At 38.2% G+C, this 26,026-nt stretch overlaps 1 protein-coding gene across 3 annotated transcripts in view; it reads right to left on the bottom strand.

Annotated features, from left to right (window-relative positions):
- Window positions 1-23,745, bottom strand: part of kdr (kinase insert domain receptor (a type III receptor tyrosine kinase)) — a 33,476-nt gene extending 9,731 nt beyond the window's left edge. For all 3 annotated transcript variants that reach the window (XM_017456416.3, XM_017456418.3, XM_017456417.3), the window contains exons 1-15: window positions 23,464-23,745; window positions 21,223-21,319; window positions 20,707-20,921; window positions 19,951-20,072; window positions 19,631-19,799; window positions 17,509-17,645; window positions 17,116-17,305; window positions 15,303-15,420; window positions 14,177-14,346; window positions 13,909-14,065; window positions 10,258-10,369; window positions 9,391-9,499; window positions 8,383-8,727; window positions 8,145-8,291; window positions 7,834-7,965 (exon numbers count right to left, since the gene is read on the bottom strand). In XM_017456416.3, the coding sequence (XP_017311905.1) occupies window positions 7,834-7,965; window positions 8,145-8,291; window positions 8,383-8,727; window positions 9,391-9,499; window positions 10,258-10,369; window positions 13,909-14,065; window positions 14,177-14,346; window positions 15,303-15,420; window positions 17,116-17,305; window positions 17,509-17,645; window positions 19,631-19,799; window positions 19,951-20,072; window positions 20,707-20,921; window positions 21,223-21,319; window positions 23,464-23,548 (2,305 nt within the window). In that variant the 5' untranslated portion in view covers window positions 23,549-23,745. The remainder of the gene's footprint in view (window positions 1-7,833; window positions 7,966-8,144; window positions 8,292-8,382; window positions 8,728-9,390; window positions 9,500-10,257; window positions 10,370-13,908; window positions 14,066-14,176; window positions 14,347-15,302; window positions 15,421-17,115; window positions 17,306-17,508; window positions 17,646-19,630; window positions 19,800-19,950; window positions 20,073-20,706; window positions 20,922-21,222; window positions 21,320-23,463) is intronic.
- Between the last annotated feature and the right edge of the window lie 2,281 nt (window positions 23,746-26,026).

The following is a 26,026-nucleotide window of genomic DNA, read 5'->3' as shown; positions in this document are numbered from 1 at the left end:
CTCTGGCTAGCTCTCTCATTATCGCTCATATTTTTTCATAAGTTTCTTTCTTAATCAATTAATTACTAACAGACCTCTTCTCCTCCTGTTCTTCTTTATTTAATAAGGGCTAGCTGGTACACTTTCCGTGGTGTTTTGGGAAACATGGCTGTCCCAGGTACCGGGAAATATGATTCCCTCACGCGGCGGCATGCTATTAAAGTAGCCACTACCGCCAGCGTTGAGGAGGTGTGTCTGGCCGTGGGGGAGAGTGTAGGATACGACAACATTCTGTCTGCGGCCCGGATGAATAGTGCTGTTGTGCTGTTTCTGAAAACGGTGGAGTTGGCAAACGAAATGGTGGACAGTGGAGTTGTGCTTGATGATGTGTTCCACTTAGTGCTTCCTTTGTCAACCCCGTCAAAAAAAATAATCCTGTCGAATGTTCCTCCTTTTATTAAGGACGAGGTTCTGTCCCAAGCTCTATCCCGCTATGGTAAACTGGTCTCCCAGATCAAGGGGATTGCAATTACAAGCAAATCCCCTCATGTAAAACATATCGTGTCTTTTAGACGATTTGTGTACATGGTCCTGAAGGACAATAATGAGCTGGAGCTGACACTCAATGTAAAGGTGGAGGATTTTAATTATGTAATTTATGCCACTACTACTACAATGAAGTGTTTTGGGTGTGGTTTATCTGGTCATCTGGTGAGGGCCTGTCCAGAAAAACGGGTAAATCCCGAAAATAGTGATAATGCTAACATAGCCGCTGGTAACGAAATTACTGTTGGAGAGGGTGTTGGGGTGGATGGGGCCCACACAACGGGAGAGGGAACAGCAGTACCCTCTCAGGTGGAGGCACCTGAAGCTGGCCCCTCTCACCAGGGTATCAGTGTTCAACCAGGTGAAGAAGAGAAGGCTGAGAATGAGCCAGATTTAGGTGATAAGGGTACACAGGATAGTACGGCGTCACTAGATAGTGTGGATCCGTCCCTTGGTGATGAAGTTGCGGATGATGGCTCTCATGTGGAGACGGAAGAAAATGTGTTCAAGGTGCCCCAGAGAAAGAGACGGAGAAATCGTCCTCATGCACAGGCTAAGAGGAAAGATGGCGTAGAGGAGCTGAATTCTGGGGAGGTAGAGAGTGAGAGTGAAGCCTCCGACTGCAGTATAACATGTAGTGTAAATCTAAGTGGCTTTTCGAGCCATGAATATAGCGTGGACGACATCAAGGTGTTTCTGAGAAAGACTAAGCATGCTAGGAATGTGAGGATAGACGAGTTTTTCCCAGATGTGGAACAGTTCATTAGAAAAACACGTGGGTTTCTGTCAGAAGGGGGTTTCACTGATCAGGAGGGATACCGTCTAAAAAAAATCCTTACAAAAGTCAATGTTATGCTGGACAATAATGATAGTGATAGTCAATCCTAGACATCATGTATGTAAATCTATTAGTTTTCATCATTTTTATGAGTGAGTTTCGAGTTGCTTCGTTGAATTTAAATGGAGCAAGGGAAAGAAATAAAAGATTTTTGTTGTTTGAAACGGTGAAGCAAAAGAAAATTGACGTAATCTTTGCTCAGGAAACCCACACAGACGCTAATAATGCTGCGGACTGGGCCAGGGAGTTTAAAGGGTTATCCGTTTTAAGTCATAAGACATCTACCAGTGGGGGAGTAGCTATTTTATTTTCCAATAATTTTATCCCCTGTTCTTATCAAGTTGATGAAATCATAAAGGGTCGACTGTTAAAGGTTAGAGCTCAATATGAGAATAGGTGGGTCGTTTTTGTTTGTGTTTATGCCCCGACCACGGCCATTGACAGAATGGTATTTTTACGAAACCTAGATAATGTCCTAAAAAATTGTGACTCTGATGATTTTTTGATTCTAGGGGGGGATTTTAACTGTACAGAGCTGGATATGGACAGGAATCATGTAGAGCCCCATATGCCATCACGTAGAAGGCTAGTCGAATTAATGAATTCCTGTGACCTTGTGGACATTTGGAGAAATTTCCACCACATGCAGAAACAATATACCTGGGTGCACTCCTATAATAATATGCTCTCTATGGCCAGATTGGATAAATTTTATGGTTTTAAACACCAGTTAAGTGCTTTTAGAAGTTGTGCAATTATACCGGTAGGATTTACGGACCATTGTATGGTTCTGTCTACTGTGTATTTAAGTAAACTCAAGCATAAGAGTGCGTATTGGCATTTTAACACCAGTTTATTGCAAGACGGTCATTTTAAGGATGTGTTTAAGTATTTTTGGAGTGATTTTAGAACAACAAAGCATTCTTTTAAATCGGTGCAACAGTGGTGGGATTTTGCCAAAACGCAAATTAAACAGCTGTGTCAACAGTATACCTCCAGTGTCACGAGAGACACAACTCTACATATGAAATCCTTGGAAGATGAAATAATGGCGCTAATGGAGCCAATGAAAAACACAGGACGGCAGGTATGCATAGAAAATTTAAGGACAAAGAAGAATTTATTGACCAAATTGCTAGACGTTACCGCACAAGGAGCTCTGGTCAGGTCGTGATTTCAGACTGTAGAGTGTATGGATGCACCGTCAAAATTCTTTTTTAATTTGGAAAAAAAGAATGGTCAAAATAAGATGATACATGGCCTGTTTTCTGATGATGGGACACTTTTAGTGGACCATAGAGAAATTCGAAAGAGAGCAGTCGGGTTCTACAAGGAACTGTACATGAGTGAAATCTCCGTTGAGCAGGCCCATGATAACGTCTTCTTGGAAGATCTCCCTCAGGTGTCAGAGGAAGCACATGCAGACCTCGGAGGGGAGTTGATCCTAGAGGAACTGCTACGAGCCCTCCAGGGTATGGAGAGTGGCAAGGCACCAGGGATCGATGGTCTACCGGCTGAATTTTATAAGTCCTTTTGGCCTGAAATGGGTGCAGACCTAATGGAAGTACTGGGTGACAGTTTAGTCACGGGGCGGCTGCCACTCAGTTGTCGCAGAGCAGTATTGACTCTGTTGCCCAAGAAAGGAGATCTACACGACATAAAATCATGGAGACCTGTCTCAGTTCTCTGTGTAGAATACCGACTGCTCTCCAAGGTATTGGCAAACTGACTTAGTAAAGTCATGGAAGAGGTGATCCATCCGGACCAGACCTACTGTGTGCCGGGTCGATTTATTCACGATAACATTTCATTCATTAGGGATGTTGTAGAGGTCGGAAGGATTTTTAATTTGGAATGTGGTTTGATTTTAATTGACCAGGAAAAGGCTTTCGACAGGGTTGAGCATACCTACTTATGGAACGTTTTGTCTGCTTTTGGTTTTAATTCGGATTTTATCGAAAAAATAAGAGTTCTGTACCGTGACAGTGAAAGCATACTGAAGGTTAATGGTGACTTGTGTGCTCCTTTTAAAATTTAAAAGGGAATAAGACAAGGATGCCCACTATCTGGCATGTTGTATTCCCTTGCGATTGAACCTCTTTTAACTAAACTGAGAACTGAACTACAAGGTATAACAATTCCCAAGTGTGAGGGTGTTTTTAAACTATCAGCATACGCTGACGATGTGGCGATGCTTGTTGGCAGCCAGAGGGATGTTGATACGATACGGAAGATCACTGACGATTTTAGAATTGTTTCTTCTGCCAAGGTAAACTGGGAGAAAAGCGTGGCGTTTTTAATCGGGGGATGGTTAGGCGGCGTCCCAAACCTCCAGACCTCCAAACCCCCAGACTATGGTGTAGAGGTGGTTTTAAGTATTTGGGTGTGTTTTTAGGAGATGAAGGGTTTATGAGGAAAAACTTTGAAGGGACTGTCGAGAAGGTAAAGGGTCGGTTGGAGAAGTGGAATTTTTTAGTTAAAAAAGTGTCCTTTAGGGGGCGGGTACTTATAATTAACAACCTGGTAGCATCATCCCTCTGGCATAGGCTTGCGTGCATCGATCCTCCAATACATGTTTTATCTAAAATCCAGTCAATTTTAGTTAATTTTTTCTGGGATAATCTACACTGGGTTCCACAGAGTGTTCTGTTTCTCCCCAAGGATGAAGGGGGACATGGACTGGTACACCTGCAGAGCAGGACTGCAGCCTTTCGGTTACGTTTTGTGCAAAGGCTGCTACATGGACCTGTAAATGCAAACTGGAAGGGTGTAGCATGTGCCATTTTACGGACACTTGAAGGGCTGGATTTACATAAACCTCTTTTCTGGATGGACCCGAAAAAGATGGACATCAGGAAACTTCCTGTTTTTTACCGAAATGTTTTTAAAGTGTGGGGACTTTTAACAGTGCAGAGAGTACAATGCTCAAGATCTCTCTACTGGCTGCTGCAGGAGCCGATTATAAAGGGTTCCATTTTTGATGTCTCTCAGAGGAAGCCGTTTCCTGCGCTCACGGAGGGGTTCTGCAGGGCTGGAGTCGTCACTCTGGGTGACCTACTGACCGTAGCAGGACCGGGTTTTGGGAACGCGGTGGCAGTTGCTGGGCACATAAAGATAAGGTCAGTCCGTGTAGTCACGCAGTTCCTTGTGGAATGGAGGTCCCTGTTGACTGAAGAGGTCTTGAAAATGCTGGAGGAATATTCCGGAGGGCTAATTAGTCCCAATGACCAAGATCCCTTACCAGATTTTAGTGTCTCGGCGAATGTACATGAGTGCTCAGGTGTGATTTTTAAATCTGAAAAACTAAGTTTTGTGGGTCCCAAGGTACCATCTGGGAAAGAACTGTATAAAATGTGCGTACTATCCCTAAATAAAAAGTTTCTGGACAAAAGGGTCGACACACCTTGGCGGTCTGTTCTACAAATAAAGGAACATGTAAAGCCACAATGGAGGGCTTTATACAAGTCACCATTAACAAAAAAGTGTGGGGATTTACAGTGGAGGATTTTACACGGTGCAGTGGCTGTTAATTCTTTTATCTGTGTTTTAAACCCTGATGTGAGTTATGAATGTCCTTTCTGTGCCGTGAGAGAATCTGTGTTTCACATGTTTATGCACTGTGTGAGATTGAAGCCTCTTTTTACTGTTTTACAGAGACTGCTTGGCCATTTTAATGAGAGTTTTACAGTCGAAACTTTTATTTTTGGTTTTAAATACTCTCAAAAAAAAAGGTTTAAGTGTCAGTTGATAAATTTTATCACAGGGCAGGCAAAGATGGCCATATATGTCAGCAGGAGAAACAGAATTGAATCAAATTCAGGGGACAGCGTTTTAGTGGTTTTTGCGATTCTCTTAAAATCTAGGATACTAATCGATTTTAAGTTTCACCAAGAGATGAAAGACCTTGTAGCATTTGAAAATATCTGGTGTCTGGAAGGGGCATTATGTGTGGTTTTAGAAGAAAAAGTGAGATTTCATCAACTTTTAGAAGACTGTATACATACTGGTTGATACTTGGTTGCTTATTTTATATTCTTCACTCCTTTGGGGGTTTTGAAGGCAACTGGAAGGAGAAGTATTTTAATTATCTATTTATTTATCTTTTTTTATATATATTTATTTATATGTATATAAACTTATTTTACTTTTTTTTCTTTTAAGGTCATTTGCAATGACTCTGAGGGACCGAAATAGGTCAATGTAGCTTTTAAAAGCTTGTAAATAAAAGGCCTTTGAAATTCAAAAAATTCTCTCTCTCTCTCTCTCTCTCTCTCTCTACTCTTCTATGTAAGTTCATTTAAAAATTTGAAATAAAAACTATTAATTCTAGATGATTTTATTAACATATAGTGCATGCTATTTTGCATACTCTCCCTTCTCCCTCCCTAATCTCTAAAAGTTGAAAACCCTTGTTAATGAGCTAGCTGGAACTGTTATGACGGCGACAAGAAATGTTGTCGAGAGACAAGTCACGTACACTCAGTGTGTCTCTGTTAACTCTACTCAACCTGTTTGTGTGTCTCCTTGTGATCTCTTTTGCTTTTGGGACCCTCTAGATAAGAGGTGGGTGCTTCATCTCACGTCTTTCTATTCTGGGACTATATACTGTTTTGTGTGTGTGTGTGCTTCCAAAAGGATGTGCGTTCCTACAACCCTCTTCCTGGCTGACTAAAAATAGTGCTATTTTTACCTCAAGACTTTAAAACAATTCCCCCATCTCAGACAAGAGCCAGAATCTGAAAGAGATAACCTCACGCCCATGACCAGTGCTGAGTAGAGTTACTGCAAGTCAGTCAGTCTCAAGTCAGTCGCTAGAAGCAAAATACTACTGTTGTTTTTTTTGTTTATTTTACGCACTCATAAACAGGACTACCTGTCCATAAGGGTTTCCAGTTTATTTTGCACTGGCATTCCTTGCCTAGCCAGGTAATGCTATATAAGCAAAATATGTTAAAGCAGAAAACACATAGAAAGAGTCCTGTATTACAGAGGATGTCCATACTACAGTGCCCCGATAATACAAATGAAAGTATCTACCAATTTTTTCTTTGTTGTTTTGACTATGTCATTCTATCAAACAGCGCTATCATCTACCTCTTACTATTACAAGTAAACATTTTACGCTAAACATTTTAAGCTTTATTAAAGTGAAGTTAACATCTTCTATTTAAAAAAAAAAAATCGAATTGCTCATTGATATCCCAGCCATAAATTCCTGGTGGCAGTTTTGTCTGATGCAGCATAACCGCTTTACAGCTCCAGCCTTCCAGGTTCAATCCTGAGCTCAGGTTACTGTCTGTGTGGTTTCTGTGCATGATCTCATGTGGGTTTCCTCCAGGTTCACCTCCCCACCACATGCCAGTAAGTGGACCGGCAGCTCTACATTTCCCTTAAGTGTGAATGTGTTTGTGAATGGTGCTTCTGGTATCCTGTTTAGTGTGTATTCCTGCCTCACGCCCAGGATACCATGGTAAGGCACCTACTGAAGATGAATGAATGAATGCGTTTTTCAACATCATATACCAAAACATCGAAATCTCCATAAACAAAAACCAAATGACAGACGCTGAAGCTAAATACTGTAGTTCAGTCACTTCCTGTACATACAATGGGGTCCAAAAGTCTGAAACCACTTTGAAAATCTGGGATTTTTGTTTTTAGTTAAAGCTGGAAATAAACTGAAAGCTTCTAAAACAAAACATCTTGATTATTCAGTAATCACTACGTCGTGATTGTTATGTGTGATATTGACCATGTTAACTCCTTTGTATATCCATTCATTTTCCGTACCACAGGGTTACGGGGAAGCTTGGAGCCTATCCAAGGGAACTCGGGCATGAGGCAGGCGACTCCCTTGATGGGGTGCCCACCCGCAGGGCACAATCACAAACTATGTGTACTTTGTACAGGAGGAAACTGGAGGAAATGGCAGAAACCCCCAAGGCATGGGGAGGAAATGTAAACTCTGCACACACAGGGTAGAGTTGGGATTTGAACCCCAAATCTGTAGGTACGTGCCAAACATGCTAACCACTAAAGTTCCCTCTAATCAGATTTTGCTCATGTCTAATCTCTTCTATAGAAGATGATTTACGTTCAGATGATTTACATTCATCTCATTTATACATTTGAGCGCCTCGCTCAAGGGCCCAACAGTGGCAGCTTTGCAGTGCTGGGATTTGAACTCAAGACCTTCTGGTGAAAAGGAGTCCATGCCATGTCCATATAACACTCTGAGAATCCATGTAAATATTTCTAAGATTCTACTTTTCACATTATCAGTTATTAATGATTATATCATTTGTTAAAGTTAAAAAGAATGTCAAACAGAAGCATTTTCACTAGTGTTCTCAGACATTTGGGCCCCACTGTATGTGACAATATTAATTAATCTAAATGAATAAATCTCCAATAATTCTGAATGCAATGGAGTCTTAAGTCTAAACCATAATATACAACAAAAAAATTACCCTCCACTGTAAGCTGGGCTTGGATGGAATCACAGCCCTGTTTGTTGCAGGCTGTGCATATGTAAAGACCACTGTCCTCTTTCTTTACTCTCTGGATGGTCAGGATGCGATTTGATTGAGCCAGAATAACACCTAAAAATAATTTCACAAACCACAGGCCACCAAACATGATCAGCATGATTAGAACAACTTAGAGGCAGTTGTAATTAATAACAAATAGACACAAATCCACAAAGTGTTTGTTCATAAACTGCTTTTGATAACAATATTCTTAATCAAAAATGTCTGAGCAAAAGCAAACAGTCTCTCACCAGATCCCTTAATGACAGTCTGGTTGTCTTTGGTCCAGGTGATGATGGGGGTCGGCGTGCCCCTTGCCTCACACACTAGCATGGTGGAATCGCTCATGTTCACCCTCTGATCACTCAAGTTGTTCACAATTGAGGGTGCCTCCAGCGCTAAGAGCAAAATTATGAGCAGAAATTTTTGAACCACATATACACACAACTACGCTCTACGATTTTGAAAAGCTCTTTGAAAACTCTTTACCCCGGAGACGCAGGTTGTGTAGCAGGCATGTTCCCTCACTGCTGTCAGTGTTCTCCATGCGGCAGGCATACAAACCTTCATCCTGCCAGCTCACCCTGGGCAAGGACAGGTCCAGTGTGACGTTGGGACCCTGCAGGCCTGCGATAGTGGCATTGGGCTGGGTGAGGGGTGCAAGGCTGAGGCTTGCACAAGACATGGTGGTAGGCAGCTCGGCCGGGTTGGACACATTCAGCACCCGATACCAGCTCAGGCTAGAGTACAGCATGCGGTCGACTACGCAGCGCAGCAGCACGTCCTCCTCCTCTATGGGGATGCTGGAGGGGAACACGCTCAGGTTGAGGAAACCTGGTGAGGAAGACACAGATTGTGTGAATGTGTGGCATATGATTATGTTTACAGAACAGAAGCTCTGTTAAACGTTTAGCATTTAACAAGAAATACTTTGTAATAATCTGTACTTTGCTTGGGTTTTTCTTTCACCTAATACTTTTAACTTTTATTTCAATTTTAGCATAAAAGTCTTAACATTGTACTCAACACATTTTCAAAAACTATATGACCAGAATTTCACTATAACCCTGTATTTGTCAAGTCATAAGTCAACTCTTTGGCACCAGGATCTGATCTAAATGTGACAGCACCAATGAGATCTAATACCCATCACTGTAATCTATCTGTTAAAGTGCACTTTGTATTTATCAAGAAATGTTGTATTTGTGTGACAGTTATTCAACCAGCTTGTATTGTCAGATTAATTATCATGCAAGCTAACATTTAAGAGATTAGGAAAAAATCATTGTTACTTGGAATTAAGTAATCAGTTTACTCTCAGTTACAAAATCAGTGTGTGATTTGAGGTAGAAATCATAAACTTTCTTGTATCCTGTATCTTTCTTGTTCTTTAATATTTTGAAGAATTTGAAGCTATTTTTTAAGCATTTATTTCCATGAGTAATCACGCTTGAGTAAATAATTTGGGTACATTTACCACCTCTGATAATCACTTACGTGCCACTTGAAATATAATGACTCTGTCCTCCATTCCTACTTTGTTGGAGGCAATGCATCTAAATAGTGCATGGGCCACAGCTTTCTGGATCTTCAGCGTGCTGACAGTCTACAGGAAACCACACACCAGACAAAAAAAAACAAAAACAAGATACATATAAGAACTTATAAAGCAACTGTATCTCCTCCGTCCAATCATAATGAAATTTGGATCACAGCATCGTAAGACCAGCCCAAACAAAACTTGTTTCTCTGATTTGTGATATGTGGGACGTTTCATCCATAACCCGCAAACAAATTTGATGGCTAAGTTGCCAAACAGGAAGTGAGGCCATATCTCAGCAATGCTTTTGCTGATTGAACCCAAACTTGTCGCATATATTCAGCAACATGACGTAACGTTAATAAACAAGATTTGAAGTTGTTTGTCACTTGAGAGGGCTAATCAAAACACGACGTGAGGCAATATCTCAACAACGGCTTGACAATTTGCCAGCAAATTTAGCATATCTTATTAAGGACACGCACTGATGGTCTCAACTGCTTCTGGTCTTCCTCCATGGCTAAAGGGTGGGGACAGAAAGTGCTTGGCCCCCATAACTGTTGCTTGCAACTACATTCATTATTATTATTATTATTATTATTATTATTATTATTATTATTATTATTATAGAAAGCATGTTGAACACTGTTTTTGACCATGTTTAAGTTTTAACCAATGTATAACAGTTTCCATGATGGGGCATTTGTGGTTCAGATTACTGAGAACACTTTGTCTATAGCAACAACCATCACCTCAAACTATCAACATGGGAGACGTGGGATTTTCTTAAATAGTTATAAAGTGGTTACGTTCACTGCGGTTACCTTAAGTGAGCTGTCGATGAAGCTGGTAGGCTGGCCAATGTGGTTTTTCCCTGTGTTGTTAGAAATCTCCCTCCATTTCCCTTCACACTCTGCACTTGGAACTGTCCTGGGACTTTGACAAGACATACAATGACATGAGTATAACATGAGTCACACACACACACATACATTCTTACAGTGTGAGAAATCTGCATCAGTACCAGAGACTAAAAGCACAAAAACACTGAGTCATAACTCTGTTATCATTTGAAGTGCTCAAAATCTTTATAATTATTTTCTGCAACTGTTTCGGTTCCCATTACACAATATATTTACAAGCAAAGAATATGATAGGAAATGTCAGCAAACAGTCTAATCAAGGTTAACGAGAGGAGAGGAGAGGAAATTAAACAAGAAAAATGAAAGAAACAAAAAGAAAAGAAAGAAGGTTAACAGAGACAGTGTGAAACAATGGAAATGTGTCATTTTTAAAGGCTTGCTTATTGACATACAGGTCACGCTATATAGTATACAAACTGTCCCCATTTCAGATACAGTCATTGTGACACTGTTGTTTTTTGATCAAGGATACAAAGATGTTTTACATTTGAAGGAATCTGTTTTTAGAACAACAGGAAATTGTAATGAGGAGGGAGGAAGCAACCAAAGGTGTAGTCTGAAGATAAGGCTTACGTGATGTCCAAACAAAAATGTTCAGTACGCAATTACGAGAGTGCCGGAGTAGCTGATTTTCAATCATGGCATGTTGTTCAATGTACAGAGCGACTTTATACTCCCATAGAGCCGCAAATATTAATTGTAGCTATCCCATCATTCAAGTTTTCCTAAAAAAATAAAGTTTTCCCACTTATAGGATATCTGTTGCGTTAAAACTGGACTCACTAGTCTAGTATAATCTAGAAACTATAAACTTTTAAAAAGACTGTGAATGACAGTGTATGTAAACGCTGTTTTTTAACCACTGCACTGCATTGTGCATGTCTGAGTCACATCCTCTTATCTGCTAGAGGCTGGAGTTCACACCCATTGTCACAAATCTGTTTTTCATCAGCACTCTGTGTACCTCAGCGTAACACTTTAACCCATCACCCAGTGCTTGCTTTCTGTAGGAACAACACCACACACATATGTATGTATAAACACGCATTTCAAAAAAATAAGTGGCACAGCACAACAAAGACAGGGTTTTTTTTTAAACCCTAGCACAATTCAATCATGTGGCTTTGCTATTATTTTTAGGACTGAATATGGGAACATGCTGGTTCAAATTTGACCCGCTTGTATCCACATAAAGAGTTTGCTTAAAAATATCCACTTAACAATGGAGGTCCTTTTAACCAGGTCAGCAGATTTTCATGTTACAACAATACAGATGAATAATAAATTGAAAAAAAAAATTATATAATATATCTTAACATACACTCACCATTCACTTTCATAGGAACACCTGTACATCTGCTTATTTATGTAGTTATCTAATCAGCCAATCATGTGGCAGCAGCACAATACGAAAAATCATGCAGATACTGCTCAAGAGCTTCTGTTAATGTTCACATCAAACATCAGAATGAAGAAAAAATTGCAGATCTCCTGGGAATTTCATATATAACAGTCTCTAGAGTTTACACAGAATGGTGCGAAAATCAAAAAAAATATCCTGTGAGCACTCTGTAGGATTAGGGGTTAGGGTTAGGGTTAGTGTTGAAATACATTGTTGATGAGAGAGATCAGAGGAGAATGTCCAAACTGGTTTGAGCTGACAAGAAGTCCGTTCACAGAGGTGCTTGAAATTTGTGAGGGTTTGTGAACCCTTTAGAATTCTCTGTATTTCTGCATAAATATGACCTAAAACATTAGCAGATTTTTACAAAAATTCTCAAAGTAGATAAAGAGAACCCAATTAAACAAATGAGACAAAAATATTATACTTGTTCATTTATTTATTGAGGAAAATGATCTAATATTACATATGTGTGAGTGGCAAAAGTATGTGAACCTTTCAGTATCTGGTGTGACCCCCTTGTGCAGCAATAACTGCAACTAAACGTTTGCGGTAACTGTTGATCAGTCCTGCACATCAGCTTGGAGGAATTTTAGTCCGTTCCTCAGTACAGAACAGCTTCAACTCTGGGATGTTGGTGGGTTTCCTCACATGAACTGCTTACTTTAGGTTCTTTTACAATGTTACCATTGGATTAAGGTCAGGACTTTGACTTGGCCATTCCAAAACATTAACTTTCTTCTTTAACCGGTCTTTGGTAGAATGACTTGTGTGCTTAGGGTCGGTGTCTTGCTGCATGACCCACTTTCTCTTAAGATTCAGTTCATGGAGAGATGTCCTGACATTTTCATTTAGATATCGCTGGGATAAATCAGAATGAATTGTTCCATCAATTATGGCAAGTCGTCCTGGACCAGATGCAGCAAAAGAGACCCAAACCACAATACTACCACCATCACGTTTCACAGATGGGATAAGGATCTTGTGCTGGAACGCAGTGTTTTCTTTCTCCAAACATAACACTTCTCATTTAAACCGAACAATCTCATCCATCCACAAAACATTTTTCCAATAGACTTCTGGCTTGTCCATGTGATCTTTAGCAAACTGCAGAGGGGCAGCAATGGTCTTTTTAGAGTGCAATGGCTTTCACCTTGCAACTTTGCCATGCACACCATTGTTGTTCAGTGTTCTCCTGATGGTGGACTCGTGAACATTAACATTAGCCAATGTGAGAGAGGCCTTTAGTTCCTTAGAATTTACGCTAGGTGCATTTGTGACTTCATGGACTATTACAACACTTGCTCTTGGAGTGATCTTTTTTGGTAGATCACTCCTGAGGAGGGTAACAATGGTCTTAAATTACCTCCATTTGTACACAATCTATCGGACTGTGTATTGGTGGAGTCCAAACTCTTTAGAGATGGTTTCTCCAGCCTGATGAGCATCAACAACTCCTTTTCTGAGTTCCACAGAAATCTCCTTTGTTCATGCCATGATACACTTCCATAAATATGTGTTGTGAAGATCAGACTTTGATAGATTCCTGTTCTTTAAATAAAACAGGGTGCTCACTCACACCTGATCGTCATCCCATTGATTGAAAACACCCGACTCTAATTGCTAATCCTAGAGGTTCACATACTTTTGCCACATACAGATATGTAAAATTTAATCATTTTCCTCAATAAATAAATGACCAAGTATAATATTTTTGTCTCATTTGTTTAACTGGCTTCTCTTTGTCTACTTTTAAGACATGCGTGAAAATCTGAGGATGTTTTAGGTTATATTTATGCAGATATATAGAAAATTCTAATGGGCACACACTTTCAGGCACCACTGTGTGAGAGTTCTCTCTCTCTCTCTCTCTCTCTCTCTCTCTCTCTCTCTCTCTCTGTATATACAGAGAGAGCAAATCCCTAGTGTTGAATTAATACCCAGAGTATTGATTTAACTCTTTCAAAGTTCATTGGACATATATAAACACTATAAACAGGGATCAGCAATGATCCGCTTCAGCAGTGATTGGTTTCTGGTTTGGGAAACTATATCTTAGAGATTTAGAAAATGTTTTTTTTTTTAATGGGAAAATGTTTCAGAAAAATGTTGACCTAAATACAGTGTGGGTCCATGGCATTTACACTTACTGAAATTTAGTTGGACAGTCCTCACTGGGCATCCACTGCCAATGGATAGAGACAGGACTGGAGCCACCAAAAGCAGTGCAGGTGAGAGTGGGGCTGCTGCCAAACATGTGAACATTTCGATCAAAGGGTACCTCCTTCTCAAAGATCTTAGGATGAGCTGTGGGCAAGATATAGAGAATATGAGAAGAGAAGAGAAGAGAAGAGAAGAGAAGAGAAGAGAAGAGAAGAGAAGAGAAGAGAAGAGAAGAGAGAATCATAGAAACATTACCATTGACCAATAGCTGAAATGTCCGGCTATGCACTTCTTTTGTGATTTTGTTGGTCATGACCACAGTGTAATTCCCAGCATCTTTTTCTGTGACTTCATATATAGTAAGAGAATCTCTAGATGGCTTTATCCTGTACTCGTCACTGGTGATGGACTGGCCATTCTTTAACCTGTTCAAAGAACAAGACAGAGTGTAATACTGACACTTTTACAAAAAAATGAATGTGTGTGGTTTATATTAGTAGAGCATTTTGTAATTATAACCATAGATAATTTATTTTTAAATAGAGTAGGAAAAATAAATAAAGTCAAGCCTGGACATTTATTGCTTATTAAACATATTAAACAAATACGTAAGTATTTGACAAATACGTAAAGTAAAGACAAATACGTTTTTGCTTTTTTTGTTACAGTATGCTGTAAACATCCTGATAAATCTTAAACAGTGCCAATACTGTATGTTCCACCATTGGTTTAGAACATAGCAGAGCATGTTGCAATCATACTATGTAGCTATACAACTGCAATATGATCAACTCTAATGAAATCAAAAATGACCCTGATGCTCGTACTCAAGTTCCTAGAGTAGTACTGCGTGACTCTATAGTATACATCTGTACATGAGTAATGATTTATAATCGCACTATCCAGTGTCTCCCAGAAGAGGACGCGTTTCCTTTTGAGTTTGGTTCCTCTCAAGGTTTCTTCCTCATGTTGTCTCAGGGAGTTTTCCTTGCCACCATCGCCTTTGGCTTGCTCATTAAGGGCGAATTAATATCTAAATCTGGATTTCTGTAAAGCTGCTTTGTGACAATGTCCATTGTTAAAAGTGCTATATAAATCAAATTGAATTGGATTGAATTTGTCCTACGCAGCCCTAACTTCAAATGTTGCTCTTTTTTAGATACAGAAAAACGGTTGCTAAAGTGCAAATGCACACACTGTACAGATACACACACATACACAAATGCACATACTGTACAGATACACACATACACAAATGCACATACTGTACAGATACACACATACACAAATGCACACACTGTACAGATACACACACATACACAAATGTACACAATGTACAGATACACACACATACACAAATGCATACAATCTTGTAACTCACCACTTTGCATTAGGTTCTGGATAAGCGAAGTATTTAACAGGGATCTTTGCTTCTCGTTGACCCTTGTTCACATCAACAGTTTGAAACGACTGATTGTGGAGCACTAGGAAAGGCTTCTCTGCAATACCAGAATTATCAAAACGCTATTTCAATCATATGACAAGAAAACAAAACAACAAATAGTCAACTCAACACCTCATTTGTTTATAAATTAGCTTTGACAAGTCGAACTGTGAAAAAAAAAAAAAAAAAAAAATCAGTGGAAGACCAGTGGAAACTACCTTCTCAGGTAGTTCATTTCCTTTTCAGACTGCTTTATATACAGTACTGGGTTGTGTGAATTGTTACGAATTGGCAAGTGTGAGGCAAAATTGGTAGGATGTGTACATATGTTTCATGAAAGCCTTCGGAGTAAGGAGAAGGTCTGAAATCTTTTAGACTTTTTTATAGTGTGTTACATTTTATCTGGTCAACAAGCAACAGCTTCTCAGTCAGCTACTTGATTAACTCTCTAGCTAGCTTAAAAAAAAAGATATATATATATATATATATATATATATATATATATATATATATATATATATATATATATATATATATTGTTGTTAAATTGTTATATATATATTGTTGTTATTGTTACAACAATAAATTGTTGTTGTTGGTATTTTTTATTTTTTTAAAAAAGCCTAACAACATGAGCATAGATATGAAACTGAAACAGCATTCTAGATTGTATGTTGTGGTCATGAGGAGCCTTTTTTCTTAGATGGATTGTTAAAGCATCACATTTCTTTAGAATTAAATTATTGATATACTAGTAGGAATCCAAGGAAAAACAGACTAAAGATGATGTTACAACCTATGAGCTAAGCATGCCTGGGTTCACTATTTTTCATATTGAATTAATCCCCTAGCCAAGGCCACAACATAACATCATCTTTCATTTTGTATTATTCACTTATAGCATTGGATTAACTTGTTATGGATTTACTAGCTAACCTTGATCTTAACTTGTGGTTGTGGTTTCAGGTTGCAACATTAACGCTTATGATTAACTCACATTTCTTGTTCTTATAATAAATACTATAAATAGCACAAATGTGAGTTTGCAGAAGATATTCTCATCATGTTGCAGTCATTCATCCACACATAGATTATGCATGTATGTATATTCGGTCCCACAGAGAGATGCAGCTGCGACATCTCAATAGATTATGTGGCTAGTTAGTTTACACTACATTGGGTTGTAAACATTATTAGTTTGGCAATAAACACAGTAAGTAAGTATTCCTGCAGTAAATGCTGACGGTTTTGTAAATGCAACATTATTTATTTTTTTCTCATTTGGTGAGCTGCTGTAAATTAGATTAGTCCAGCTTTGTTTATTTTTTAATGAATTTTCTTTTTTTTTTTCCTATTTTTTATTTATAGGCAAAAATTTTGCGCTCTGATCTTTAATATGTGCCCTAGCTTTTGCCTTGGGACACTGTTGTCTTCCTGTATGGTACAAAACACCTAACAGGCATGAAAGGATGCACTCATGTGCCACTGGTTAACATATTCAGTGTCATAAAAAAAAGTCTTACATTAAAAAAAAACAAAAAAAATACAACAACAACATTTAATATGAAGCTTGGAACAGAACACATGCAGCTTTAACGTCTTTCCAGTACCACTAATACATTGTTCATTTTTTAAATCTTGCACAAGGTTTGAGGGAAAAAATGCTTGAAGAGACTTTACTGCTTTGTCCTGTTAAGAGACTTCATGTAATATCGCAAAAGAGGAAGCAGAGAACTCCTTAGTCACTTACCATAAACTATAAGGGATGCACTGTTAGTTTTGACCATCTTACTGCTGGATGCTGTGCACACATATTCCCCTGTGTCATTAATTGTAACATTGTCCAAAATCAGCGTGTTCGACAGTTCCAGAGAGTTCCACAGCTTCTTCTTGTAGGACTTAGTCTCATAATGCCTTCGTGTATAATGGTTGGGATTTCTCTGACAGGACACAAAAGGTTTCATTTAAACAGCTTTGTCTATGATGCTATGCAGGGAGAATAAGTTATCATGACTTCTATTAATGTGCTGTTGTGTATTTGAGCAGCTGTATGCACTGAGTGATATACAGTATAGTATACAGTCTTGTATGCGCATTGCTTGATTTGCTTGATGTCCATTAGAAGCAATGCCCACACACTCACCCTGTCATGAGGAAGGCTCCACTTGAATTCAAGGGCTACATTAAGTTCTGTGAAAGCAGTGCAGTTGAGCACCAACTTCTCCCCGACCGCCCGTTTCTCCTGAACAGGACTCATTCTGAGGTCATAGATTTTATATCCTGCGGAAGAGAAGGGAGGGTGGTATTGTTCTTGTGTGAGCACCAAATAGCTCCCCTCAAACAGCAACTTCTAAATTCAGCAGTATTTCTACACCTACCAATTCCCATACATGTTAGGGATTACAAGCAGGCTTTCTGTTCATAAGTTTTATGCAAAACGAGGTTTTGTTAAATAGTTATAAAATTGCTCAAGTAAGTGATGATGTACCATTTATGAAAAATCTCATAATAACCATACTAAATATTATGTTACAATTGTATACACTATAGAAAGTGTGCTAACATAAGGTAGTGTGAATTCTGTAACATTTAGAACAGTTATAGGTAGGATTAGGCATTGCAAACTGCATTAGTGTATTCCTGATCATAGACACATAGTTACATCATTTACAAGCCAGAGAGAGAAAAATATGTGTGCTTGAGTGGACACACTTTAACTGCTCAAATTTTGGTTGATTTGTCAGATTGTCATTAACACTAGGGGCGTAAGGCCATCTCCAACATAATGTCTTTATCTGTATCTGTTTAGTGCACCAAATATTTGTATCTGTATCTGGAATTGAATGAGAAGTGGGTGTGGTCTATCCCTGAATTTGTTTTTTGTGAACTTTATGTACCTAGAAACCCTGGAAATGGAAAAACAATAACAACAACCAAGCTTTCAGGAAAAAGAAGTCATTTTTCATTCGGTGAAATTGCAATTTGCAAAACATAAAAACTTAATTCAACTCCTGAACTACAGTTCCTCAACCTCAACTTCACTCGATAATAATTCAACTGTCCATAGTCAGTCCCAATCAGACACCCTGTAGAAATTTCTAACAAGATTTATACCTAATGGGACTGATGTCAATGCCAACGTCTTTCCCAAATTAGTTAACTGTTCTTTATAGTTAACATCTCATTCCAGAAAGAGTGCTGAACACCCAATCATAATCTACTACGAAGCTGGGACGGAGTGCTGCTGTGAGTCAAACTGGGGTCCTCTAAGTGCCATTTCATTATAATTCCTGTATGGGACGATTTTCTTTCAACAGCAATGAAAAATGCTCATTAAGAATGACAAAAAACATTTGTTCTGAACATACTAATGAACATTTTTTTTACATTCATTAAATAATTATATTATAGAAACACAGAAAAGGTATACTGCCATGTGCACAGAACGTGGTCTATATGGATTGGCGGCTCCATAAATAAAAGCATAATTGTTTTGTGAATTTTGGGCCAGTGTATACATTAATATGATAGAAATATGGTTTCATTTTGAAGCTCATTAAGACAATTTATTGGTCGGGCTACTGAACTAAATCACTGACAGAAAAACACAAAACATATATATAATAATAATATATATATATATATATATATATATATATATATATATATATATATATATATATATATATATATATAAAAAAGCTTGAGCTCACATTGCATAAAAGCAATAAACCCCCCATTTGTGCAAGATTTCTAAAAATAAAGAAAATAATAAAAAACAGACCACCAGATTTTATTTCAGGTAAAAACAGCAGATTGTAAACAATAATGTTTCCTAGCTAATGTCAGCTATGTGAAACTAGGGGAGAATTTGAGCAGTTAAAAGTAGGTTGTGGTGAAGTGGGACCAGACATGGTAAATTCAGACTGAACAACACCACTGGTAACCAGGAAGGCTTAATTATGGCTGTTAAATTCTGCATTAACAGCTGGAAGATTATTTGGTCCAGTAAAATGCTTGAATTTAATGTTTATTGACATAAACATGTTGGACCTTATTTAAAATATTTGCATAATTGTAGCTCCTGGAAGCTTTTTTGGAAATGTGCTTGAAATTAAATTCTACTGGAAACATGCCTGATCACTATGACTAAACCATAGCTGGGTGAACAAAGGGATAACCAACAAACCAAATCTATCAATCATATAAATGTTTTGCCTTTACAAAAAATATGTAGTGGTCCATGTCAGTGTACTCCTCCTTACCTACGACAGCTAGAACGTAGGCCAAGGACTGGAAGGTTTCATTCTGGATGCGAGTTTGGCAGTAGACAACACCAGCGTAGCTAATCACATGACTAGGGAGCAAAAAACCTCTTTTGCTGTCCCAGAACACATCTTTTCCATCCGTTACCAGTTCCTTCACTGGATATTTCTGTTGAAGTCAAAAACCATGAGATTTACTTGGTACCTCACTTCCAGGCCATAGACCTGTCTAGGTTCAGTCTGTGTCCTTTAAACTAGCAATGAAATCATACAACATGCTATAATCATACAAACACACATCATCATCAAAACTCCCCCACCGTGTACAGAGTGACGTTGAGGTCCTCCAAGGAGCCCAGACAGGGAATGACCACTTGCTCTCCTTCTCGAATAAATACCACCTCAAAGTCTTGAGATAACCGGAGAAAAGGCATGCGGTAGTCTGGAGACAGGAAAGCATTTTTTTTTTTGCATTATACCTTTAATCATTTTACTATTATGGTCTGTTGTCAAGTGTCTTGTCTTATTATTGCAGTAACGTTTTAATGAACTTAGAAAAAAAAGTACTCCTGTAAGTCGCTCTGGATGAGGCCATCTGCCAAATGCTATAAATGTAAATGTCTCATTTCTCTCCTTAAACTGTGTTAAAGGCTAGAGGATGTGGGAGCATGGAATTGTATAACTCTAACAGGAAGTAGAACATAGAGGTAACAGAGGACATGCATGTGCAGAGGTCATACTAAAGGATCAGACAGGAAGTGTGCTAAAGCTTGATACTTCTCTCTCTCTCTCTCTCTCTCTCTCTCTCTCTCTCTCTCTCTTTCTCTCTCGCTTTCTCTCTCTCTCTCAGCTTTATATGTAGCAGTTCTTAAACTTACACCTAAAATCAGACCTAGAGTTTAAACATTACTTTGTAAAGAAAGAATTTCAGTCAGCAGAGCTCTAACAGAACACGAAAGAACTGATCACATTGGAATAAAACGTATGACACTTGTTAAAAATCTAGTGTGCCAAATTTTAGAAATGCTACCTTGTACTGTATATCCACAAAAACAAAAACACCAAGAGGTCCTCACCTTGCACAAACACGTACACTGACATAGAGGTCTTCCCTTCCTCCACAGGCAGGTCTCTGTAGGAACAGCGATACTCTCCAGTATCATTTCCCATTGCTCCAGTGAGTGTGATGGTGCTACAGAACAGTCCACCTCCACTACAGTCTGATGTTACAATCCTGCTTTCAGAGCCGGTCCGGTTGTAAGGAGTGTACCATTCCAAAATTTGACGTCCTCTGTAAGACAGAATTACAAAAACAGTTCCTCACGGGTGCTTCAAAGCTTTTTTTTGGTTTAATTAAAGTGTGTTAGCTCCCTAAAGGGTTTCTAGTTTGGAATACTTGGACACACCCGAAGGATCTTTTATCTAAGAATGTATATATAAAGTCAATGCACAAATTCAACTCATTCAACGCATATATCAGTACTTATTGTAATTTTTTAATACTTTAGTTTAATTGCACCATTGCGTTATCTACTGATTGCATTTCACAGTACATTCACAGTACCTCCTCGGTTACTGTAGTGCTTTCTTACCTACAGGTAATCTCCAATGTAGCAGATGTGTTGATTTTGTATGTCTTATCTGTGATGTTCAGCATCGGAGGGTCAGGTACAAACCTGTGCTCCCTAGCTGGAAACAGAAGATATTACAAAAGCTTTATCTATTAAATAAACATAATGTAGTCATTAGATTAATGATAGTATTTAAACCGTAGCTATACAATTCATAATTAGGCATCACAGACTCTGGAAATTCTACTGAGCTTCTAATTCTCAGATTTTTTGTACATCAAAATAAATGTGATCCCCAGTTCATTATCATAGTGTAGTGTCCCTTGATAAGTGACAAAAGCAGTTTCACACTCTACACTCTTAAAAATATAGGTTATTTAATGGTTCTTTACAGCACCATAGGTTCTGCAAAAAATCTTCGTATTGTCAAGAATCATTTTTCATTGTATACGGTTCTTGAGTTGAGCTATATGGTTCTTTGGAGATTAAAGAAGTTCTTTATGTTTTAAAGAAGTTTTTATAGGTTCTTCAGAGCAGTGTAATGGTTCTTCAGTGTATCATCTCTTAACAGCTTAAAGTGAATCCTTCAGTATCGGGTTCTTTGTGGAACTAGAAAATGTTCTTCTGGCATCACGCTTAAGAACCTTACTTTGGTTCCTTAAAGCACTAACTAACTTTTTAGAGAACTTATGATAACATGGTTCCTTGTGACACTGCTGTGAAGAACCATTTCTGGGTTCTTTAAGGCACCAGTAAATAGATGGTTCTCTAAAGAACTTGAGAGTAAAAGGTTCTTTGTGCAACTTAAAAGGGTTCTCATATGGCATCAGGATGAAAAATCTTTTTGGTTCTAATTGGAAGCTTTATTTTTAAGTGGATCAGGGATCTTGAAGAAAGAATACTGTGATCAGCTCCCTTATCCACCTGTCCATGTATGTTACTCATTAGAAAAAGTAAAAAATTAACTAATTAACCAATTAATACATAAACACAACAACAACAACAACAGTAATAATAATAACAATAATAATAATAATAATAATAATAATAATAATAATAATAATAATAATAATAATAATGGCCCAGTTGATTTGAGATCAGCACACTTTGAGTAAGTCAGGAACATACAGTACAAGTTCTGAGGCTATTTTTCCACTGGAACAGCAGCACAGCGGCCTGTGTCAAAACAGGAAGCTCAGGCAGATGGGTCTGAATGGCCCCACACTCCAAGCCCCGAGGTGGGGTTCCTGCTCCAGAGGAACCAGGGCAAGGGACACACATACACACACTAACATAGGCCCAGAGTTATAATGTACACACCCTGTTGAGTCCTGCTAACACAATTTGATTTGAGAGATAAAAACATCGGATCTCAAAATAGCCAGGAACTAATATTTTCCATTTAAAACAATAGTGCAACAGGTCTGACCATGCCCAGGCAATACGGGATAAGTCAGATGAAAAAAAGAGCAAAATTTTAATTTTAATAATTTACATCAAATTATAAGCACTTGGTAGGTCTAAGAGATATATATATATATATATATATATATATATATATATATATATATATATATATATATATAAACACAAATCTTTTGATGTCATAACAAGGTAGACCCCCATTATACTGTATGATCGATTACTGCTTATTATAAATGACAATTGACAAAAAATTGTCTTGCTGAGATATAAAATGTAAATAATAATAATAATAATAATAATAATAGTAATAGTAATAATAATAATACTACTACTAATAATAATAGCCTAATAATAATAATAACAACAACAACAACAACAACAAGAACAATAATAATAATAATAATTATTATTATTATTATTATTATTATGTAAAGTTTGTAACGTCACACCAGGTCATAGTACAAGGCTGACTGTCGCTCTTTTCCTGAGCTGATTGCAAGTTGAATAACAGGAAAGAGAGCAGAACAGATATATTTCGAAGACCAAAAGTCAATTGAAGTAGGTTACAAAACAAAACCTATAACCTAGCAACACATAATTATATAGAACAAATAGTTATTAATAATAATAGGGCGAATAAAGGGGTTCAGTTACTGAGATAATGAAGAAATCAGGAAAAACAAATGATTGTTTCAGGGTTTTTTTTCTTCTAAGCTAGGAGTTACACTATATATAAGCCTGTCTAAAAAAATTTTATATATATATATATATATATATATATATATATATATATATATATATATATATATATATATATATATATATAAAGAAGTTTACCTGTCACCCAGCTGACTCCAAAAATGATGCCGATGACAGAGAGAACAGAAAACGTCTTCGCCATAACGGTGCACTGTCTCCACATGAACCCACTTGACAAACGCTGCCACGGGACAGTAATACCTCAAGTGTGCATCACTGCCTCGTACAGTACCTCAGTGTAATCCACACAACTCCTAAACTCAAAAAGATTCCAAGCAGACCTGAAGGAAACCTGTCTCGCGCAGAATGAAAGCTGCGCAGTGAGCAGGACCAACTGAGCGGCTGAGGAAAGGAGGACAAAATGGGAGGAAGACAAACTGAGAGACAGAGGGAGGAGCACGGCGGAGGCCCTGCCACTCATTCAGACCTGAAGACATCGGGGTTTGAGCAAACGTGTGACCCTCGAGCTTTCATTTGAAAACAATGATTCTTTACGTGTCACAAATACAAAACAAAACAAAACAAAAAAGCATAATTTATGTACAGACATCAAAACAGTTCACCTCACTGCTCTCGTGCGAAATATGAATCATGATCCGGATTAACATCATTAAAGTGAGGCAGCAATGCACTGGCTGTCTGAAACATTGCATAAGCAGGGAACAGGTGTTCCTATTAAAGTGACCGGTGAGAGTGTAATGTTTTGAATGAAGTACCATTACGTGCACATACAGAGTTTGCAGTTTTCTTTTAATACTCCAGTACCATTTCTTGGAGTTTGTCTTAGATTTGAACTGTAATGGATCTACAGGTCGAAGGTGTGACACACGTTTCATAAATACATTTGATTATAATTAGAAATATAGCCTACTGTATACAGTAATGCATATGTATGACTATGTTATAACATTATTAAGAGTTCAAATATAAAACTTATTGTACTCAAGTATTGAAAAGAAACTGCAAACACTGTATGTGCACATAATGTTTCCTTCAATTTTATGAGAACTTTATGTGCAGTAAACAGTTGTTTTTTTTGGGGTTTTTTTTTGCCCCCCCCAAAAAAAAAAATCACATACATATCCATCATTCCATTCATTTTCCATACTTATTCGACACAGGGTCACGGAGAGCCCTGAGATTATTCCAGGGAGCTCACGGGGCACAAGGTGGGGGGACACCCTGGACCCTTCGTAGGGCAAAACCACACACACTTTCACACACTATGGACAATTTGTAAATGCCAGTCAGTCTACAGTGCATGTCTTTGGAGGAAACCGGAGTATTCAGAGGAAACTCCCGAAGCACTGGGAGAACATATATGCTCAACACACAGAGGACAGAGGCGGATTTGAACCCCAACCCTGGAGGTGCGAGACAAACATGCTAATGTTTATTTATTTATTTTATTTTTTTTTGATTGAATCATTATAATACCAAGGCTGATGGAATTTTGAGTGTAAAAACTTTACACCAAAAGGCTATAACAGAGCCAAATATCTATAAAATGCAAACGTAGTTCTTTTAAATATTCATACTTCCACATTCATTTACAGACACAGACTCCCATACGGTCGCTTGCAAAAGTATTCAAACCCCCTAGAGTTTATCAGATTTTTCTGAATAACAAATGATAAATACACATATTCTGTCAAACTCATGTTCTCTAACAGTGCATTACAGTGAAGTCGAAATGAATTATTGGTCAGCAAGTATTTCAAAGAAAATCAAAAACTGAAAAATGCTGTTGGCATAAGTATTCAACCCCCCAGGTTCCAGAAGCTCCAGATGAAGGATATTGCCTTGATAACTTGATAACTGGCCAATTTAATTGGCCTTCAACATTACATATTAAAACAGCTCCCATTTTCTGAACAAAAAAACACCTCAGATGGACTGCCATTGAAGAGACAGTCTGAGCTATCGTGTTCACACTGCCCCAACAGACACCAACAAACTTTTTTGCATTGTATTTGTGCTTTTGCATTAGTAATGGTGAGCTCTTTAAAAATAGAGCCACTTTAGACATTTTGTGATAGTTTGTGAAGAAACAGAGTAGTGAAACATTTTTTTCCAAATAGGATAAATATACAGTAACTCATTAATTTTCTTATCTTATACTTTCTGATTTTTTTTTACTTGTCCTACATTATGTTTTGAATTTGTTCATATTGTTATCCGTCAAGGACAACAACAGCACACAAACTTGGTATGCTGTTTTAATGTGTCTACTGGCCCTTCTCCTATGTTGGTGGCTGGGTGGGGGAGTACAATCATTCTACCTCCACATGTTTCCTGTCCTGGTCACTTCTACTGGGAGCTGTAGCACCTGCACCTCCTCCCTTACTCACCAGAAGAAAAGGAAAAAAGAGAGCATGCTTCCTATTGCTCGGCTCCAGTCCCTGTGGCGAATATGGAAAAGGTCCCGACAGGAACATTTTTCATTTCAAACTGTTGTTTTCTCCTTTCTTTGTTTATTTTGCACTGTGTGGGCCTCATGGCCTGTCCTGAATTCAGACTAAGACAAAGAGTGATGTTGATTCACTGGCAAGCTGGGAGATCCATTGAAGGATGGGTAATGGGAGAAAGAAGAATCAGGCACAAGATAGAGGGCTAAAGCGAGGAAGGAGAAGATATAGAG

This window comes from Ictalurus punctatus, chromosome 25, assembly GCF_001660625.3.
Source record: "Ictalurus punctatus breed USDA103 chromosome 25, Coco_2.0, whole genome shotgun sequence".
Classification (NCBI taxonomy): Eukaryota; Metazoa; Chordata; class Actinopteri; order Siluriformes; family Ictaluridae; genus Ictalurus; species Ictalurus punctatus.
Note: the sequence above shows the minus strand (reverse complement) of the source record. Positions and strands in the feature narration are given on the sequence as shown.